This window comes from Anabrus simplex, chromosome 1, assembly GCF_040414725.1.
Source record: "Anabrus simplex isolate iqAnaSimp1 chromosome 1, ASM4041472v1, whole genome shotgun sequence".
NCBI lineage: Eukaryota > Metazoa > Arthropoda > Insecta > Orthoptera > Tettigoniidae > Anabrus > Anabrus simplex.
Genome location: NC_090265.1, coordinates 1,182,715,741 through 1,182,735,022, shown reverse-complemented (window position 1 = coordinate 1,182,735,022; position 19,282 = coordinate 1,182,715,741). Strand labels below are relative to the sequence as shown.

The following is a 19,282-nucleotide window of genomic DNA, read 5'->3' as shown; positions in this document are numbered from 1 at the left end:
TTGAGTTAATCAGTTGAGTGCAATTTCATGAATCTATGGGCTATAAATGCGTTGACTGGTCGGTTGGAGAGCCTTCATTTTAAAAGTAGACTCTATTAAATCGAAATTGTAAAAAATCCGTGTTTGCTTCATAAAAAATGCAAGTATGTAGTCCACAAGTAGTGGTGATGCTGGTGGTTATTATTGTTTTAAGACGAAGTACAACTGGGCAAAGAGAGGTAAAATGGAAGGGGTCTGATACTTCGAAAAATGAAGGTATCGGCCAAAGACAAGGATCACGAAGGGCGTGAGAATGAAAGACCTTCGAATGCTCTAATACCGTCGCAGTCGGAAAATAACAAGAATTGGCCAAAGGAGGTCGGGAAAGATAGGTGAAAGTGAAGAGCATGGCACAGGTAGGTGGAAGCAGGTAAGGGCCCCGTGATTGCGCACCCACGCTCCCAATTTAAGAGACCCTGGGGAGAACTGGTGAGAAGAGAACGATTTGGAGAAATTTCATCAGAAGAAGATATAGAATGATAGGGCACGTCAAAAAACACACATGACTTGTTCAGTTAATTTTTGAGGGAAGTGAAGGCGGTAATAACGGTAGAGATAGACATGAATATGACAAACAGATTAAAATAGATGTAGGATGAAGTAGTTACGTAGAAATGAAAAGGTTAGCACTGGAGAGAGAGAGAGGGGGGGGGGGGTCAGTCTATGGACTGATGACGGAAACAACGCTTTTAACTATTGGTCTTGACCCTTTTTTCCATCCATCGCGAAAGCTTCATTATGCTGATGTACAGTCTCTTAAACCAGCAACAGTTTCTAGGCATGTAAAAGTTATGATTTGCCCTAATGATGTTCAGATGAAAGATTCAGAGCAGACTTTCTAATTGCTGCAGTCTACGACTAAAACGAAGTCTAGAGGCTTGAATTAACAGAATAAGGAAAATACGTAATAAAGGCTTTGTTTTAGAACCAAAAAACGAAGACGAATTCAAAACTACGGTGCGTACGATTGAAGCAAGTAATCCGCACCTGAAATCAATAATTTTATTCTGAGTTATATAACCGAGATTGATTTCTCAGAGAATGAACTGCTAGATTGTATCATAGAACAATATGCAGCTGTAAAGTATGCTATCACAGTAGGTTTTGAAGACATAAGAAGCGTTTTGGAGGGCTTCAAAAATGTCATTACAAATTACGCGGTTGTTGAAGTTAGTCCCACCGTATCTTGGGCACTGCCTTTCACAGAGCTATAAGAAAAGTTGAATGGGACATAATGAACTGGCGATTCCGTGATCAGTTTCCAAGAGCGGGGAGTTTTTTGAAACGGTTGATTCTAGGGCCTTGAAATGTTGTTTTCGGGGTCCCGTTGGGAACCATGGAGTATTGTTTTTCGCAGTGAGGCGTGTAAAATGGGTGTCGCTGAGTTTAGTCCGAATAGCATTTCGTACGAATTCTGGGAACAGGCAGCTTAGGGTTCGGCTTGCTACCTGACTGAGTGGCGTTTCGTTCCGAAAGCCACCATCTAATGTTTGATGAAGCTTAAAAATTGATTGTTCATTGCTTAGGTTTACAGTGCGATAAAGTCCATTGTTAGCGCCAACCAGGACTGCGTACCTTCTTTAATATTGGCACCTCATGAAAATAGAGCTCGGCCTGTCGTATAGCCTCGTACTCGGCACACACGACAGGGGGCCTATATGACACGCACGGACGCCATGGACCCGCACAGATAATTAATGGATTTTCAAGTTTATTCTTTTAAAAATAATATTTAAAATGCTTAACAGCTCGATGGAAATACAGCACACGGCCTTAATATTTAGAGCCCATTTCGAATTATTTTTTGGGCAGCTTTGGCTTTGTCAGTTTATATAAATAAAGATAACATTTTAATAATAAACTACACTATCAAGGTGGTATACAGTGTAATCATATAGCTTTATCAAATCGTTTATGTATCATTTCTAGGTATTTTCCTTTCGTCATATTAATCCATTTGGATGAAGAAAGACGCATTTCTTAAAAATTTGTCTATGTCTCTTGACTGCTCCATTGCTACAGTGGCACTTAAAATTCTACGTATTGTTCATCACGTCATATTTCTCTTCCTTTACACCCCTTCTAAATTCACCTTCATTCTTACTATCTTACCGTTTGACTGTTCTGCTTCTTTTTTTTAAATCGAAACTGAACCTTCCACTCGCGGGTGCGACCCGTCCGAGTGCCCCGTAAGACTTGGTCTAAATTTTGGTTCTGATCGGTGAAGACAGGTAGCTTTGCATAACGAACAAACAAACTTACTTTTGATTTCATAGAATGATGTAGTACGAAGGAGCACAGAGCTATCACGTTCAGTATTGAGGATTGCATCATTATCATTTTATAAAAGAGATTCATGTAGAATGGTAGTCGCAAGACAAGTAAAGGACGATCTCTTTGGAACGAGGAAGATGTTGCAGTGCGGCAGCTTGGTGGTTTGTTGGTCAGGTAATGCAGTGTGCTGCGTGATCGACCCAAGGGAGTACTCCACTACTTGAGCTCAATCACACAACCGTGCTCTCTTGTTAATCGAAGATTAATTGCAATGCTAATAGTGGCGACATCAGCGAGAATACATATCGGTGTTCTCATCATTTAACGTTCATTGCTGGAGTTCCTGCAAATTGGGACACACCACAGCCTCTTGTTGTTCATTCACTCTAGGGTTTGAGGATATCGCGGTCATAAGTTCTATCGTCTTGCGAATGTAAGTTTAATCTTTGTACATCTGTGGAGGTGCACAGTTAGTCCTGAAATAATAATAATAATAATAATAATAATAATAATAATAATAATAATCTTCTTTTGTTTTCAAAAGAGTGTGACGATTGAAATGTTCGATCGTCTTGAATTTTCTTTTCAGAACGTGAGTTATATTCCAAGATGTAGTGTAAGAGTGCACAAAATTATTTAGTAAGCTGTCGCATTCAGTAGTGATCTTTATTATACAGGATGATTCATCGGGTTTTGACGTCTTACCCCTTCATATGGCCGCCCGTTTGTACTAATAACCAATCGAAAGGGCATATTTTAAAGTTTTGTTTATGTCGTTGCAGGTTCATTGTGATTCGCCAGATGACACGGTGTTAACAGTTTTCAAAATGGCGACTAATCAACAGAAAGCATTTTGTGTGTTGCAATATGAGGAAACTGATTCCGTCAGTACAGTGCAGCGTGCGTTCCGAAGATAGTACAGACTACAATCACCAACCTACCAACGCATTTTGTGGTGGTATCGATAATTCATGGATACAGGTTACCTCTGTAAAAGAAAAAAAAAAAAAAAAACTCCGGACGACCAAATGTTTCAGTTGAAGGAATGGACAGCGTCCGAGAGGCGTTCCTTCTGAGCCCAAAGAAATCAACACGTCTTGCAAGTCGCGAATTGGGCATTCTTCAGCCGACTGTATGGAAGATTCTGCGCAAGCGATTACGTCAGAAACCATGTCGTCTACAGCTGCTGTTACGTTTACGGCCAAACAACCGCACCACCAGATGAGAATTTTGTAAAGTTTCCAGGAAGCATTGGAAGATGACGAATTTGGCTCCCGACTCGTGTTCAGAGATGAGGGGACGTTACACTTACAGAGAAAAGTGAATCGTCACAATGTCCGCATATGGGGCGCGGTTAATCCCGATGTTACAGTGGAGAATGAAATAGATCCAGATGTGAATGTATTCTGTGCTGTTCCACATAGCAAATTTTACGGGCCCTTCTTTTATTCTTGGAACACTGTGTCGGGTACAACGTACCCACACCCGTTGCAAGACTGGTTTTTTCCTTAACTGATAGATGATAACCCACACTTCATATTCCAGCAAGACGGAGCTGCACTCCATTGGCATAGAGAAGTGCGTCGCCATCTGAACGAGGAACTTCCAAACCGGTGGATTGGGCGATGTGCTCCGGATGATTTGGCACTATTCATGTGGCCCCCAAGGTCTCTTGACGCTACGGTTTGTGATTTTTGCTTTGGGAATACGTAAAAGACATTGTTTACGCACTACCTTTGCCGACAACACTGGCTTAGCTCCAGAATCGTATCGCTATTGCGCTGGTGAACATCGACAGGACGTGCTCGAACGTGTATGGATCGAACTTGACTACCACATAGATGTGTATCGTGCAACACGAGGAGGACACATAGAACATTTGTAATGATGTGTAAGAAACTTGAAAATGTACTTTTTTCTACACTGTATCATTTAATATTTTGTACGTAATACTTTATAAAATTCATTTATCTAAAACCCATCGAATGATAAAAATTGAAATTGAATTTTCTTAAACAAATTCTATTACTAAACACATTAAAGTCTTTTAAAATATTGTTTCAGATTTTTAATTCATATAAACCTGCTTGTTTTCGATATCTGCAGAGAATAAGATAGTGTTATATCCATGAAAATACATTTTCTACGTCTTGTGCGTGTTGTTTTATTTTTACTTTCTTACAACCGATATGTTATGTAGTATGATTTCTTTCGCATTTCTTACTCTCCTAGTTCGGCTTTACTCTTGAGGTATGCGAGGGATTATTTTTCCGTCATCGTTTACAGAGTTTATGCTTGAATTCGATCAGTTGTGGAACGTATAGAATATTTTCTGTCGAACCATTCTTGCTTTTCGCTCTTACAATGTCCCGGTTTGGTGATAATGGTAGCGGTTTTAATTAACAAAACAACGGAATCACTAGCCCCAAATTCCCAGTTTCGACGTTGTAAATGTGTATGTCACAGTCCAATTTAACCATGTATAATGTGTGTCGAATCATCGCCAAAACATTGTTGAGAAAATGCGGTACCTCTCACGTTCTGAGAGAAAGGCCGAACTTAGTGTTTTAAACACTACATAATTATAAAAATAAACTTGAAACTATTTGGTTACTAGAATTAGACTGATTACATGTATGTAAAATGAAATACAGTAACTGTATATTCTTAGCCATGTACTGCCATAATTTTTGCAAGTATGCACACCCGAGCAATAATATAATAATTTCGTGTGGCTATTTCTAGCCGGTTGCAGCCCTTGGCAGACCCTTCGATGAGGGTGGGCGGCATCTGCCATATGTAGGTAACTGCGTGTTATTGTGGTGGAGGATAGTGTTATGTGTGGTGTATGAGTTGCAGGGATGTTGGGGCAGCACGAACACCCAGGCCCCGAGCCATTGGAATTAATCAATGAAGGTTAAAATCACCGACACGGCCGGGAATCGATCCCGGGACCCTCTGAACAAAAGGCCAGCATGCTCCATATAGCCATTGAGCCGGACACCCGAGCAATGAAAGCTGGGAACTTCCATTCGTAGGCCTACTATGTGCCCCGCTCCCCCAACCTGCCGGCAAGGTTTCCCTCATATTGTTCACCTTTAGATTTAAGCTTATCTGAAGTCAACTGTAACAATTCCATACAGTAAAATAAGCTTATCTGAAGTCAACTGTAACAATTCCATACAGTAAAATAACCAGAAAATAATTTCTGATATTCTAAATTATAATTTCACAGCATAACAACTGTCCGGCTCTTTGGCTGAATGGTCAACGACGACGCCTTCGATTCCGAGGGTCGCGGGTTCGATTTCCGGCTGGCTCGAGAATTTGATCTGCGTCTGGTTAATACTCTGGCTCTGGGATATGGATTTATGTTTGTCACAATACACTCCTCTTCATATACACACTACGCTACCAAGCACCAGAGAAACACTCAATAGCGATTATATCTTTCCACGTAGGCTTGGTGTCAGGAACGGCATCCGGCTGAAAAACAGGGCCAGATCCACATTGCGACGCAGTTCGCACCCGCAACTCCAATGGGATGTGAGGAAAAGCGAAAGAAGAATAAGAATAAGAAGAAATACGTCAGGTCTTGGGCTGTTTCAGTTAGCGTGCAGAAACACGTATTTTCATACACCGAGTGAGTTGGCCGTACTGTTAATGTTGCGCAGCTGTGAGCTTGCACTCGGGAGATAGTGGGTTCGAATTTCACCGTCAGCAGCCCTGAAAATGGTTTCTCGTGATTTCCTATTTTCACACCAGGCAAATGCTGGAGCTGTTCCTTATGACCACGGCCGCTACCTTCGCAATCCTAGCCCTTTCCCATCCTTGTGTCGCTGAAAACCTTCCATGTGTTAGTGCGACGTTAAATAGTCAACAACAAAAAATTGCTTGAGGTAATTTTGGTGGATTCTTTTGATATTATCTTCTCGGTTCTCATTCGGTACAATTTCTTAATCGCGAAATGAATAATGAATATGTTCCTGTTCCTAGCGATTTTGAAGAATTTTAATATATACCTTTCCCCTCTGAAACTCAACTTTAGAGCCTATGTTTTTCAAGTAATAAGATAGTAAGTATTCTGTATTTCAGAATATTCCGTAATGTGATGCATTATGAAACGTTTGAAGAAAGAAATCTCCAGGTTCCTGTTAAGTCTTCAGCTCAAAGACTGGTTGAATCCTCAAATAGAAGCACCAAAGGTGATGCAGTAGTATGGAAACAGCAAAAGCCGATGATGGAGCTGTAATGATGCGTACACGGCATGATGAGGAGTTACAGAATGTAGTTTGCCATTGCTTTCCTTACTGGGCCAAAAATTGTTTTTGTAGCATGGCCACTCTGGGTATAGCACCTTTCACAGCGTTCAGACGCACTAGTCGTGATCTAAATATCATTACTCAACACCACCTGTACCTCAGTAGCTTCCATATTGTTACAACCATAAATGAGACTGAGACTTAGGTGAAAGATGTATTTTGCTCTGGTCTGTGCCAAGAGATAATTTTTAAAAATACTGTATTCATTGAAACGTAACAACAGGCAGTCTCGGGGTACCATGGTTATGAATATTCTAATGTATATGGATCTTATTCTCTGTTCATATAATATTCTGTATCACCTTGGTAACTTTTAAAGTAATCTTGTTAACACTTCTCCAAATGCTGTGCTCTCCTTCATAATTCTCTGCACAGTTAGTTTATTCTGTACAACTTTGGAACTTCACTTCAGACGCAGCTGTCTGTTCTTTACATGAACGAGGGTGAGGGAAGAGTGATAATATTACGATCGCACACTAATCTTATTGTTTGGTTGCCTTAAAGATGGAATGGTATGTAAAAGCTAAATTGATCTCTCTGTAAGGAACTCATGAAAATCTGTTGTAAAAGATTGTAGTTCATACGTGACGTTTAATAGCGTGATCTTAGCCATAGATCTTCCAGTTTTACATGAATCTGAAGCTCAGGAACGTGATTTTTCATTTCAGAAATCCCGCATGTATTGTTCTATTTTTGCTATTGGTTTCATGTCGCACCGTTTCAGACAGGTCTTATGGTGACGATGGGGTTGGACAGGACTAATTTAGATACAGCCCCAACATTTTCCTCGTTTGGAAATGGGAAGCCGTCTTTAGGACTGCCGACAGTGGAGTCCTAACCCACCATTTCTAGAATGCAAGTTCACGGCATTGTAACCCGAACCGCGCAGCCAACTTGCTCGGTTTACACTATTGACCGGGAATCGAACCACGGAATCCCGCTGTTTGTCGGCAATACACTAAAATACTGTGGAAAGGGAGAAGGGATTGCAAGTATAAATTATTCAAATTTAATAATTGTAATATGCCGTTGCTGGCGGGATGTATTGTTTACAGTTGACTATGTCATCTGGTATGGGCTAGAATACATTTGTTACTTTTATTGACCTATATCAGTCTCATCTTGGCTTTGACAAATAAAAGTGACCGAGCTATGAGCGATTCTAGTAATACCGTTTCTTATACAGCCAATCCCTCTTGTGAATGGTGTGAAAATATCGCTCATAGGGTCGGTTGGAGCATGCATTTCAGTAGGTTTGGCAGACTGATATGTAATAGCAACTTCTGGCTTAGTGAGGAAAGCAACGGGAAACTACCGCACTCATCATTTCCCTAGTATACCTCTTCAGTGACACCTAGGCTATCTATGACATCTGTTGGTGGAGCTGTGGAGGATCAAACCAGCCTTCGGGCTGAATACCCAACATACAATAATTGTAATCAACTAGATACAAGAAACGTCTTCTAGGGATTATTTCCCTTAAAGTGACCGTTCGTAATGGTCGGTCTTAAACGTTGTAAGTGGTCATTTTCGGTACTTGAACTAGGTTTTCTTGACGAGAGCAATTCCTTAGCTTATCGATTTTGGTTCGTAACGGAGGCAGTTGTATTTCGGTGTTCGAAGAGTTTCCTGAGGTTCCCTTGACTCCATTGGCACACACTGTCAGACTATATTTAGTCACCGACGGGATCATTATTGTATTTTTTTCAAAGAGTTCGGGGTGGATGAAACATCCAGAAATCTGATCTGATAGAATGTGAAATAAAGGATGAGACTTAACACCCATTTCAGATCTAAACTGTTGTCAGATAAGGCGACGGACTCCCTCTAATCCTTTTCAACTGCGTCTTGGAGAAGGTAGTTTGAGAACGGGAGTAGATATTGGGACAAGAAGAAGGGAATGAATATTCGTTCAGATTAGGTTCCGAATTCGAAGGTGTATATGTTGACTGTCTTGCTTTTACAGCTGAAGTGACTATTTTTGCCAATAACATCAGTTCACCAACAAAGATGATCAAGGGTCTGATGATGATGATGTGGCCATCGGAGAATCCTGCTGGTGCAGGTATTTGTAGTTATCATGGGCAACGTAAACGTCTGGAAGTAGTGGTGATGATGAGAGGAAAAGGGTGAAACTGGGTGTCGCACATAGCCTACCCCTGTCGAGCCAAGGTGCCCCCTTCCGCCGGACCAATCACTATCACCAGTGTTATATGCCCTCACTTCATATGAACACTGAGGATAGTTTTGGAATTAAGCGCAGGCTTTTTTCGCGCAATCTAATGTAGTGATTAAACATAATGTAACACCAGGCAATATTTAGAGTGTGCCCTTAGAACTTGAACGCGAAGCAGAGTCTCCGGTATTTTCTAAACCAAATGATCTACTCTTTAGAATGATGAGTAGAAATTAGTTACGGTTAGATTTAGAGACCTCGTGGTTTCTTAATACAATGGTGCGGAGCACCCTGTCGTAGTTCCTTGAGATATAAGGTTATAATTATTATTTAAAACTTTTATGGCTCTTGTTGGAAACTGCTCCGTATTTTTCTTTCTTGTGGCGAAGAGTAAAGTCAGTTCATAGGGGTGATGTAAACCATGTGTTTGTTTGCTGGTAAAACATCTCTCTGGTAGCTCATTTTGTAAAACATATACGGAAGAAAATTAATATTAATTTCTTAACCATATTTACATCAAATACTTCAGAAGTACAAACACACGATAGCGCGTGGCGACGGTTGCTAACTGCGCGATAAGCGAAACATAGTAGCTCAAGTTCAAATCTGCAATCGACCATTGTTGCCAAGACAAGTCCAATAGTCTCTCCAGCCCACTGTTAAGGGCGTCCAACAGGGCAGCCAAGCGGAACACACAAATATCACTTCAATAATACAAATACGACAACAAATGCAATAAGAACAATTGTACAAATAAACGTATAAGAAAGTCACTATCCCAACACCATGGGTGGTGAATAATAATAATAATAATAATAATAATAATAATAATAATAATAATAATAATAATAATAATAATAATAATAATAATAATAATAATAATAATAATAATCTGCTTAGATTGTAGGCCAACATACACAAGTATACTTCTTTTTTCTTTTTGTTGTGCATTGTGAAAAGTTCCTTCTAGTGATTCGCTGTATGTTGTGTTAAGAAACAGTTTTGTCTGTAGATATTGTGAACTTTCGTTAGAAGCCTACTGTAATTTCACAATACATTAACATGTTGCTGAACTGATGTTCAGTCCGGACACAATTTTCTCCGTATTTCTGTGTAACAGGATCATACCTATCCCCAATTTACTTCATGTAACTGGAGTTCTACTGCACTATATGTATTAATAATAATGTTTTCGTGTTTTGTCGTTATTAAGTGTGTACATTTTGTTGTTTCAGACCTTCCGGCATGGCTTCCCGTACCAGCCCACAGCGATGGCGTTCGATCCCATCCAGCACCTGCTGGCCATCGGAACGAAGACAGGCTCGCTAAGAATGTATCCTTCTACCAATAAGCTAGAGTGCACCATGACGGTGTAAGAATGGGGATTACTCAGGAGATCGGTAATGTCTCACTGAATATTGTAGAATGAGCGAAAAGCTTTCTGCTGTTACAGTACAAACAGCATTTTCTCTTATCCTTTCTTTTGTTTAAATAACAAGCCGAGATTTCACTAGAAGCTCCTTTTGTGTGAAATAAAATTTAATTACTACTACTTTAGAATTTGTATTTGTACAGCAGTAGGGCTGATGGTCATGAGTTGGAATTTATGCTGCATTAGTACGGGGATTGACTTTATGTCCATTTCCTATAGCCAATTTATCAGGCTTAGCTACCGTCACCACTAGCACGTACAAGTTGGAGGTTATGTACGACAATGATGGTGGTGACTGTATCCGGTTCTCAATGTTGAATTTGATCCCGAATGAAGCTTTGTCAGGGATTGCGTTGAAATCTTCACGCGGGGTTTCCGCAGGGCAATTTGAATAATGGTACAGATGTTCCAGGTCTTAGATTTTTTAAATATGTATATGTTTCACGTCGCACCGATTCATATTATGGTGACAATGGGATAGGGCTGTGTTAAGTCTGGGAAGGAAGCGACGTGGATTTTTATTGAAGTACCTCCCCAATATTTGCCGTGTGTGAGAATGGGAAACCATCTCAGGGCTGCCAACAGTCGGGTTCGAAGCCCTCCGTCTCCCGCATTCAAGATTACTGCTACGTAACTCGAACCGCGCAGCCAACTCGCTTGGTTAAAGTCTTAAAAATGCACCACAATGGAAGGTACAATTTTTTTTGTACAGTCCCATTTTTAGGGTGGCCCTAGTTTTTTCATACTAATCTTATCCTGTTACCCGTTTTCTCTGTTCAGTACTGGCCATGTCGTGAGGCATGAGTTGAAATCTCTGTTCGTTTTTTCCAGTCCGGTAGTGTCGGCTGTTTGGCAGAATAGCCTTATAGCCTTAATCATGCCGTGTAAATAAAGGAATAATAATAATAATAATAATAATAATAATAATAATAATAAAGAACATCAAACTCTCTCCAGTCACTAACAGAAAAAACAGTACGTCCGGGAGGAGGTGTGAAATGGACCCAGGAGCGAAAAGACTTTCACAGTGCAAGGATGAAGGAGTACTGGTCAAAGAAGAAAGCTGCTAGAGATAAGAACTACGTGGTCCATAGCAGGCCCAAACGGAACTAAAAAATAATAATAATAAAATTGTAAGTAGGTAGTTCATTCCATAGTTATATACATTATAGGCGCTCCCCACCCCAGCCTCCGATCGCTGTACACATACTGCCGTGGAACCATTATTTTTCTAAGCTGAGTTTCGTTGATATTCTCGTCAAGAGATCACAACTCCCCCTTGTAGACCAAGGTAAGGATGTAAAGGAGAGGGCGTAATAAGTCTCTGGTAAGACCCCAATTAGGTTCCAGTGTATGGGACCCACACCAGGACTACTTGATACGAGAAATGGAAAATATCCAGAAAAAAGTAGCACGGTTTGTTCTGGGGATTTCTGACAAAAGAGTCGTGTTACGATAATGTTGCAAAGTGTGGGCTGGGAAAACTTGAGAGAAAGGAGACGAGATGTTCGACTGAGTGGTGTGTTCCGACCTGTCAGTGGAGAGCTGGAGTGGAATGACATGTATGTACGTTGGATATTCAGCCTGAAGGCTGGTTTGATCCTCCGCAGTTCCGCCAACAGCTGTCATAGATAGCCTAGGCGTCACAAGAGGCATACTAGGGGAAAGAGGAGTGAGGTACTTTCCCGTTTCTCAGGAATGACATAAGTAGATTAATAAACTTGAGTGGAGGTTTTAAAAGTAGGAAAGATCACAGTACGAAGATCAAGTTGGAATTCAAGAAGATAAATTGGGGCAAATAATAATAATAATAATAATAATAATAATAATAATAATAATAATAATAATGTTATTGGCTTTACACCCCACTAACTACTTTTACGATTTTCGGAGACCCGAGGTGCCTAAACATAGTTCTTTTGCGTGCCAGTAAATCTACCGACACGAGGCTGACGTATTCGAGCACCTTCAGATAAAACCGGACTGATCCAGAATCGAACCTATTGGTGTAAGAAGGCCAGCGTCTCAACCGTCTTAGCCACTCAGCCCGGCACAAATATTCATTTATAGGACTGGGAGTAAGGGATTGAAAATGTTGGATAAATTTCCAAGTTCTTTGAAAACGTTTAAGAAAAAATTAGGTAAACAATTGATAGCGAATCTGCCCCCTGGGTGTCATCCCTAAATACAGATCATTGATTGATTGATTGATTGATTGATTGATTGATTAAACGTAGGTAGCCACCGTTTAATAGTTATCTTTTATTTTACATTTATTCAATGCAAGAATAAAGAAATCACGTACTTGAGACCATTAACTGTACCCAAGATAATTTATCACTTGGAATAGCAATGGTGTAGGACGTTTGGGTACTCTTGTTTTACCGGCAGCAGCACGCATAGATAAACCCCCCGTTCCAAAGCGTGCTGAGAACGGATGGCCGAGTGGCGAACAGACGAGTAGGGAATGACGCTTCATAATTCGAAAATTGTTTGTCGTAGGACCTTTCATCGGTTTCCTGAAAGACCGAAGAGTTTTGTTTCACTCGTCGATACCATTAAAAATGAGTTGCATTAGGTTAACTTTCATCTTACTCTAAACCAGAGGTGCGAGCGGACGAGTGATCACTGTGTGCGCTCAGCGATTGCAACGCTGTGGTTACGTCACAGACCGTGAAAGTGAATGAACGGCGAATGTTCATTTGAGTATTAAGGAAATAGTGTTACGTTTTTACTTCCAGTGGACAGAAATCTGTCATTTTTAGTGTAACATACGTTGTAAGGAATACTTATTTCTGTCGTGTTTACGTGTATTGGCCGGATACGATAAAGAGTTTACCAGTACCTCAAAATATTTTTGTACTCTACACAGTGAATTACAATTTTCACTGTTAAATTTTAAGAGGGGTATGCTTTAGAAACACTCCTAATATAATAAGGATTAAAGCGGAAAAGCTGTGCCTTATTGTTGCTTGAGTTTAAATGATCTGATAAATTCATCAACAACCCAATTAGCCGAGCTGAGTGGCTCAGACGGTTGAGGTGCTGGCCTTCTGACCCCAACTTGGCAGCTTCGATCCTGGCTCAGTCCGGTGGTATTTGAAGGTCCTCAAATACATCAGCCTCGTGTCGGTAGATTTACTCGTACGTAAAAGAACTCCTTTCGGACTAAATTTTGGCATCTCGGCGTCTCCAAAAATCGTAAAAGTAGTTATTGGGACGTAAAGCCAATATTATTATTATTCGTATTATTATTATTATTAAAACATAATCATGTTTACCGTGAATAACATTAGTTAAGTTATTTATCTGAAGACATGCTGCTTGTTATTGTATTCACATTGTTGCTGTACTTGGGCAGTAAATATCTGTCTCTTCACTGGTGATGAAATTTCACTCGCTATTTAGAGGCTAGCTATTATCAGTGGACTTCCACTTCTGGAGGTGCACATGGCGCTGAGGTTCACTCAGCCTACACCATAATTGAGTACCAGGTTAATTCCTGGGGACAGAGGCGGCGGCGCGTAGAGCTAACCACTCTACCTCATCAAGTGCCGAGGTTACGGATAGTGGAAGCCTTTACTTTCAATCCCTCCAAGGGCCTTCTTGGGCTGTACGGAGATGACTTTGCTTTGCTTTGAATTATCAGTGGACATCTGATGATGTTTTAAGTATTATTTTCAGAAACTCTGTGAAGAGGGAAAATCACATAGCATTACAACACTGTGCGAAATCAAGCAATGAAATTGTTAAAGTATGTAAATATACTGTATTGCATTCTACTGAATTTGTTTTTTAAATGGAAATTCTGTCATCCTCATCCAAGAAATATTGTAAATCGTAGTTTGCACGCTTCAATCCCGTATATTTGTACATTGTAACACGAAACTTGTGATGTGTCAGTTCTCATAGAATATGTAAATATAGGAAAATGAAACCCTGTCTATTAATATTGAATGCAGTATAAATCAAACTCGAATATTTTTAAAAGGTCGGTTTTTCTGGTGATTATAGTGTATTTTTTTATACCCTAGTCCAATCAAAATTGTATTGAATAGTGCGAGGAGAGCTTTTTTTGTCGCAATCGAACTTCTCTGATCCTGCTCTCTCGCTTGACTGTGTCGTACGCTTGGTACGTAAGCTGCCCGCATTTCAGACAAGCGAGCCCAGCCGCACTGGGCTAGCCTCAACTATCGCCCAGCTGAACAACTTCGCTCTAATCCCACCCACCCCTCTCCTGTTTTTGACAAAATAGGGCATATATTTTAATTTGCATTCAGGCACGCTTAAATATTTAAATTCCGTATGAATCAATGCAGCCGGTTTCCCGTATTGGGATAACAGACAGACAGATGGACAGACAGACGCAAACGGGCACACAAAATTTATATTGGTACCAGTCGTCATAGAATGGCCCAAAATGCCTAGATGAGCTTATTCCCGGTAAAGATAACCAACAGATGGACATACTCTTCAATTTTGTTAATAGCAGCTATTGTTTCGCGTACCTGTGTAGAACACACTAACAGAAATGAGTGAAATGAGCTTGGTCAGAATTAGGAAACCACCATTCTTCTGTAGTTCTGAAGTCAATGAATGAATCGGAGTTGGAGTTTTCTGAAACCATATGATCCTTCGCTTGCGGGAGTCAACTTCACAATACTAGCAATCGCAAAGAAAAGAACCCATATAATAGCCCGAACTCTGTGTTCTCCTGTAAAGACGTGCTTTTGATTTTAGAATACTCAAAAAATATCGGTTTATTTCAAGTTCAATAATTGGCCTATATTTCGAATTTTGAGTTGGCGCTACTGATTGGTCATGGAATAAGAAGTTACTGGACTGTGAGAAGCATGTATAGGGAAGAGAGAGAGAGAGAGAGAGAGAGAGAGAGAGAGAAATACCGAGTTTGGTTCTGTAACTTCTTACTTTCAGAGTTTAGCATTGTAAACAAATAAATATTTTCGTCATCCCACTAGTAACTGTCAAATTGACATTGACTGATGAATATGTTAGACTGATGTTTTACATTAGGCCACAGATTTCTTCTTCTCAATTTACTTACGTTTATACACTCTGTATCTCTGTTGTATTACATAGGTTAAGGTGGTTTGAAACACACAGTCTGAACTAGGATCTTGTGACCAAGAAGTCACGAGACCTTGACATTAATCAACAATAGCAACTTATATATCTAGCTCTGTTAGTAAGAGAATCCCATTGAATCCCTCCCATCGTTCAATAGAGCAAATCCGACGCGAGGTGTCCTGCCCTTTGTTCATTTGTATATGCCTTTTTTTTGTTCTACAGTTTTGACAATAGTTCTGACTGCTCCATTTACGCAGACTGCATATTGAGCCATCAATTCTGGAACGACACTAGGCTTCCACTATCAGAAATGTCTGTGGGTAAAACTGAACGATTGGGCTCTATCCCAACGTTTACAGTTCATTAAGTCGTAGATAAATGGACTCGCTTCTTCTCGCGGTGCATTACCCCTATCTTCTCTTTTCCCCGATTCTTGTAAGATATCAATCTAATGCTAATTCTTTTTGGAATGTTCATAAGCTATAACTCATCTTTTAATATTTGGAATATTATCTACAAACTTGTACGGAAGGGTCTTCATCTTCGACACAAACTGTTAAGCTTGTCTGTCACGAATTGACCCTGATGTTAAATCTGGGTTATTTGTTGTTTTGAAGTGTAGGTGTGACAGGTTGTTCCTGATACCCCTATTTTTCGTGTACCTGTCTGCCTTCCGTCTAAACTGCTGGGCGATATTTGATGAAATTTTGCGAAAACCTTCTTAGAGGGAATTGTCATATGACTGCTTTATTTCAAAATATTGATCTTAAACAAATTATGTGCATACAATCGCGTAGTAGATTAAAATGTGATGGTATGTGTTCGTATTTCGCTGAACCTACTGTACTAGTTTCAAAATGGTGGCCAGTATTTACTGAACTTGCACATCTTTTATCCGATAAAAAGCAAAATAATGGACAAATGATCAAACGTATCACAAAATAAAGCCCAGCATGTGGACTTAAAATTTCAGTTTCTACAAGAACAAAAACGAATCATATGATTCTCTTGTCAAAGCACACGTTCCAGGCAGGACTGTTCGGCTGAGTTGTTGTTCCAGGTGCATTTACCGCTAATATAGTGTACAAAGAAGCCTTAGGAAACTAATTCCAATAAGTGTTAACTAAATTCATTTTAAAAAATGTCCGAGCTCTTTAGGCATTTTTAATTGTGAAATTACCAGCGTTTTGCCCCAGTGTAACAGTGGGCTCATAAGTTGGATTGCCACACCTTTCCAGGACTCTGGCAGACCGTGCTGCGCCGTTGGAACACCAGTGCATCTTTGCAAGACAATGGAGTGACGGTGCACTAGGGGAAGTAGGTACAATACCTCTACTTGCATAAATGCCTGCATTTGGATCTTATATAAAAATTAATTTCGTTACCAGTGTCTTAATAATGACAACTTGCACGTCAACGAAGGTACAAACAGAAGTCAGTGCCATCGACAACTATTGGTCCGTAAGCGATGGGTATATTCAGTTGTTACCTATTAGAAATTAGCTGCCGTCCTCGCGGGCCCGGGTTCGATTCATGGTACTGCCATAAATTTCAGAATGGCAGGAGGGCTGGTATGTGATTGAAATGGTACATGCAGCTCACCTCCATTGGGGGTGTGCCTGAAACGAGTTGCACCACCTCGGGATGAGGACACGAGTTTACTTTTTTTTTTGGAATACCAGGAGTCCGAAGTTTATCATTAAATTCGATTTCCGGTGACAGTTTGCTGAGAACTACTACCTCTTTTTCATCGTTTCGCACTAGTGTGAAGCCAGTGACTATTGCATTTGGCTATCATACTTTTTCGACAGTATAGCAATACATATTTCCCTAACTATTTTTCTCCCTCGCTCATTTTTTGTCAAAACTATTCCTCCCAATATCATTTACTCCCTGGGCATTATATACAGTCGCCCAAAGAAGAAATGAGCACATAGTAATGTGTAAGTTCCTCACAAGAACACTTTTCTCAGAAACAGTTGGACATATACTTACAATGTTTGGTCTCGGTATCCTCAGAGTTAATATCTACATGAGAGGTTAATTATTATTTTAATATTATTATTATATTATTATTATTTTAATAATAATTAACTCCGACAATATATTAGTTACGAGGAACATACGATAGGCCCTACCATGCTCTCATTTCTTTCTTTCTTTCTTTCTTTCTTTCTTTCTTTCTTTCTTTCTTTCTTGAGCGACATGCATTTTCCCCGAAATACTTAGTCATGCCCTTATTTGCCTGAATGACTTTTCATTAATATTATTAATAATGACTATTAATGATTCTAATGGTGACCATTTATTTGGTTTTAAAGAAGCTAGTACATTTTTTGGACAGCTTGACAAACAATATTTGTAAATACCATACACAAAAATACTGAAGACTGAGAACAATTGGAAAAAAGCTTAGAAAATAACGAAAAACGTGAGAATTGTAGAAACTAACAATTTACCAGCTTGCTAAAAAGCTGTCATCTTGTACTCGGGAGACAGTAGGTTCAAACCCCTCTGTCGACAGACTTGAAGATGGCTGCGGTTACCTATTTTCACACGAGGAAAATACCGTCATTAAAACCACGGCCGCTTCCTTCCCAGTCCTACCCCTTTCATATCCCATCGTCTCCATAAGAGCTGTTTGTGTCAGTGCGACGTAAACAAAACAGTACAAAAAATCTCAAAAAAGAAAAAGCCATTACTCGGGTCTCTCTCTATGCCAAACAGTAAGGAGCAAATTGGGGAATAGACTACAATATAGCCTACTTACAAAGAAGAGGACAAGATTTTAGATTTTAAGAACTCTGAGTTACCTTTTCTACATTAGACATTATAGTTTGTGTTCAGACTGTCACTAATTTTGAAAAAAATCTGTAAATGCCGATAAACGTGAGATAAAATTATTCTATGGCAAAAGGGGTTTCGAGAAATTATGTATACGAGAAATTGGTTGTGAGTAGAAAAGTCAGGCAAAATACACATTGGGAAAAATGGTTCTAGGGAAACCTTCCTTGGGAAAATTTACCGGGAATCCCCCTGCTTATCATTCTCTTCATCGACTCCCACTTTCCTGGAATGGCCAAAGACAATGAAAGGTAACTTACTGTTGTAGTATTATTAAAACGCTAATTATTATAGGCTTCGGTTGCATTTGGAACAGAAGCTAATGAAAAGTGCTTTCATTTATTCTATTTTATGAGACTATTAACCTGAATTATATCGTTTCCAGGGAATGCCGCGTAATAGTAGTAGTACCTCATATATTTTCGTTCATTTTTAGCAAGCTGGTCAATTGTTGGTTTGTACAATTCTCATATTTTCGTTATTTTGTAGGCCCCCCCCCCAGCCTTTCTTAGTCTTCAGTATATTTGTATATTGTATTTACAAAGTTATATTTAGCAGATGTTATGGCGTATTGTTCTCTCATTGTAAACGAACTACAGAAATTATCGCAAAAAGGATGGCTAGGAAAGGCTTCGTTTGAAGGTTAGGATTTTCTTCATTTATCCAGCTCGGAGCCGCCTCGGAAGTTTCATAGTCTCAAATTATCCCAGTTTCAGAATTTTCAGGACACTGACCTTACAGGGAACTGTTATTAAATTGTACTTACCTGGAAGTGTCACAAAACTCGTTGAGAGAGCGCGTTGTAGGTTATAGTTAATGCTCTACTTTAATCGCTCCTACTGTCCTCTCATATTCAACATTAAGCTCTTCGTACTTGAGTTCGACATGTGTGTGCAGTCAAAAGCTATGGTTTCCATCCAGAACTGCAGATAGTGTGAATCTGGCTGGTCGGGGACAGGCTCATCTCCGGAACGAATTAACAAGAATTGTGGGGAGTGCTCTAGAATTTGGCAGAGCTTATTTCCTGCGTGCAGCTCGCCTAGTTCCTAAACTCGCCACCAATGGCGCACTGAGAGTCATTCTAGTATGACCTGCAGCAGACTTCTC

The 19,282-nt window shown here is 39.9% G+C and overlaps 1 protein-coding gene across 2 annotated transcripts in view; it reads left to right on the top strand.

Moving 5' to 3' along the window:
• The first annotated feature begins 10,050 nt into the window (after nt 1-10,050).
• The window catches only part of Tomosyn (syntaxin-binding protein tomosyn), a 1,160,105-nt gene continuing 1,150,873 nt past the window's right edge, over nt 10,051-19,282 (top strand). For both annotated transcript variants that reach the window (XM_067137527.2, XM_067137528.2), the window contains exon 1: nt 10,051-10,144. In XM_067137527.2, coding sequence (XP_066993628.2) covers nt 10,083-10,144 — 62 coding nt within the window. In that variant the 5' untranslated portion in view covers nt 10,051-10,082. The remainder of the gene's footprint in view (nt 10,145-19,282) is intronic.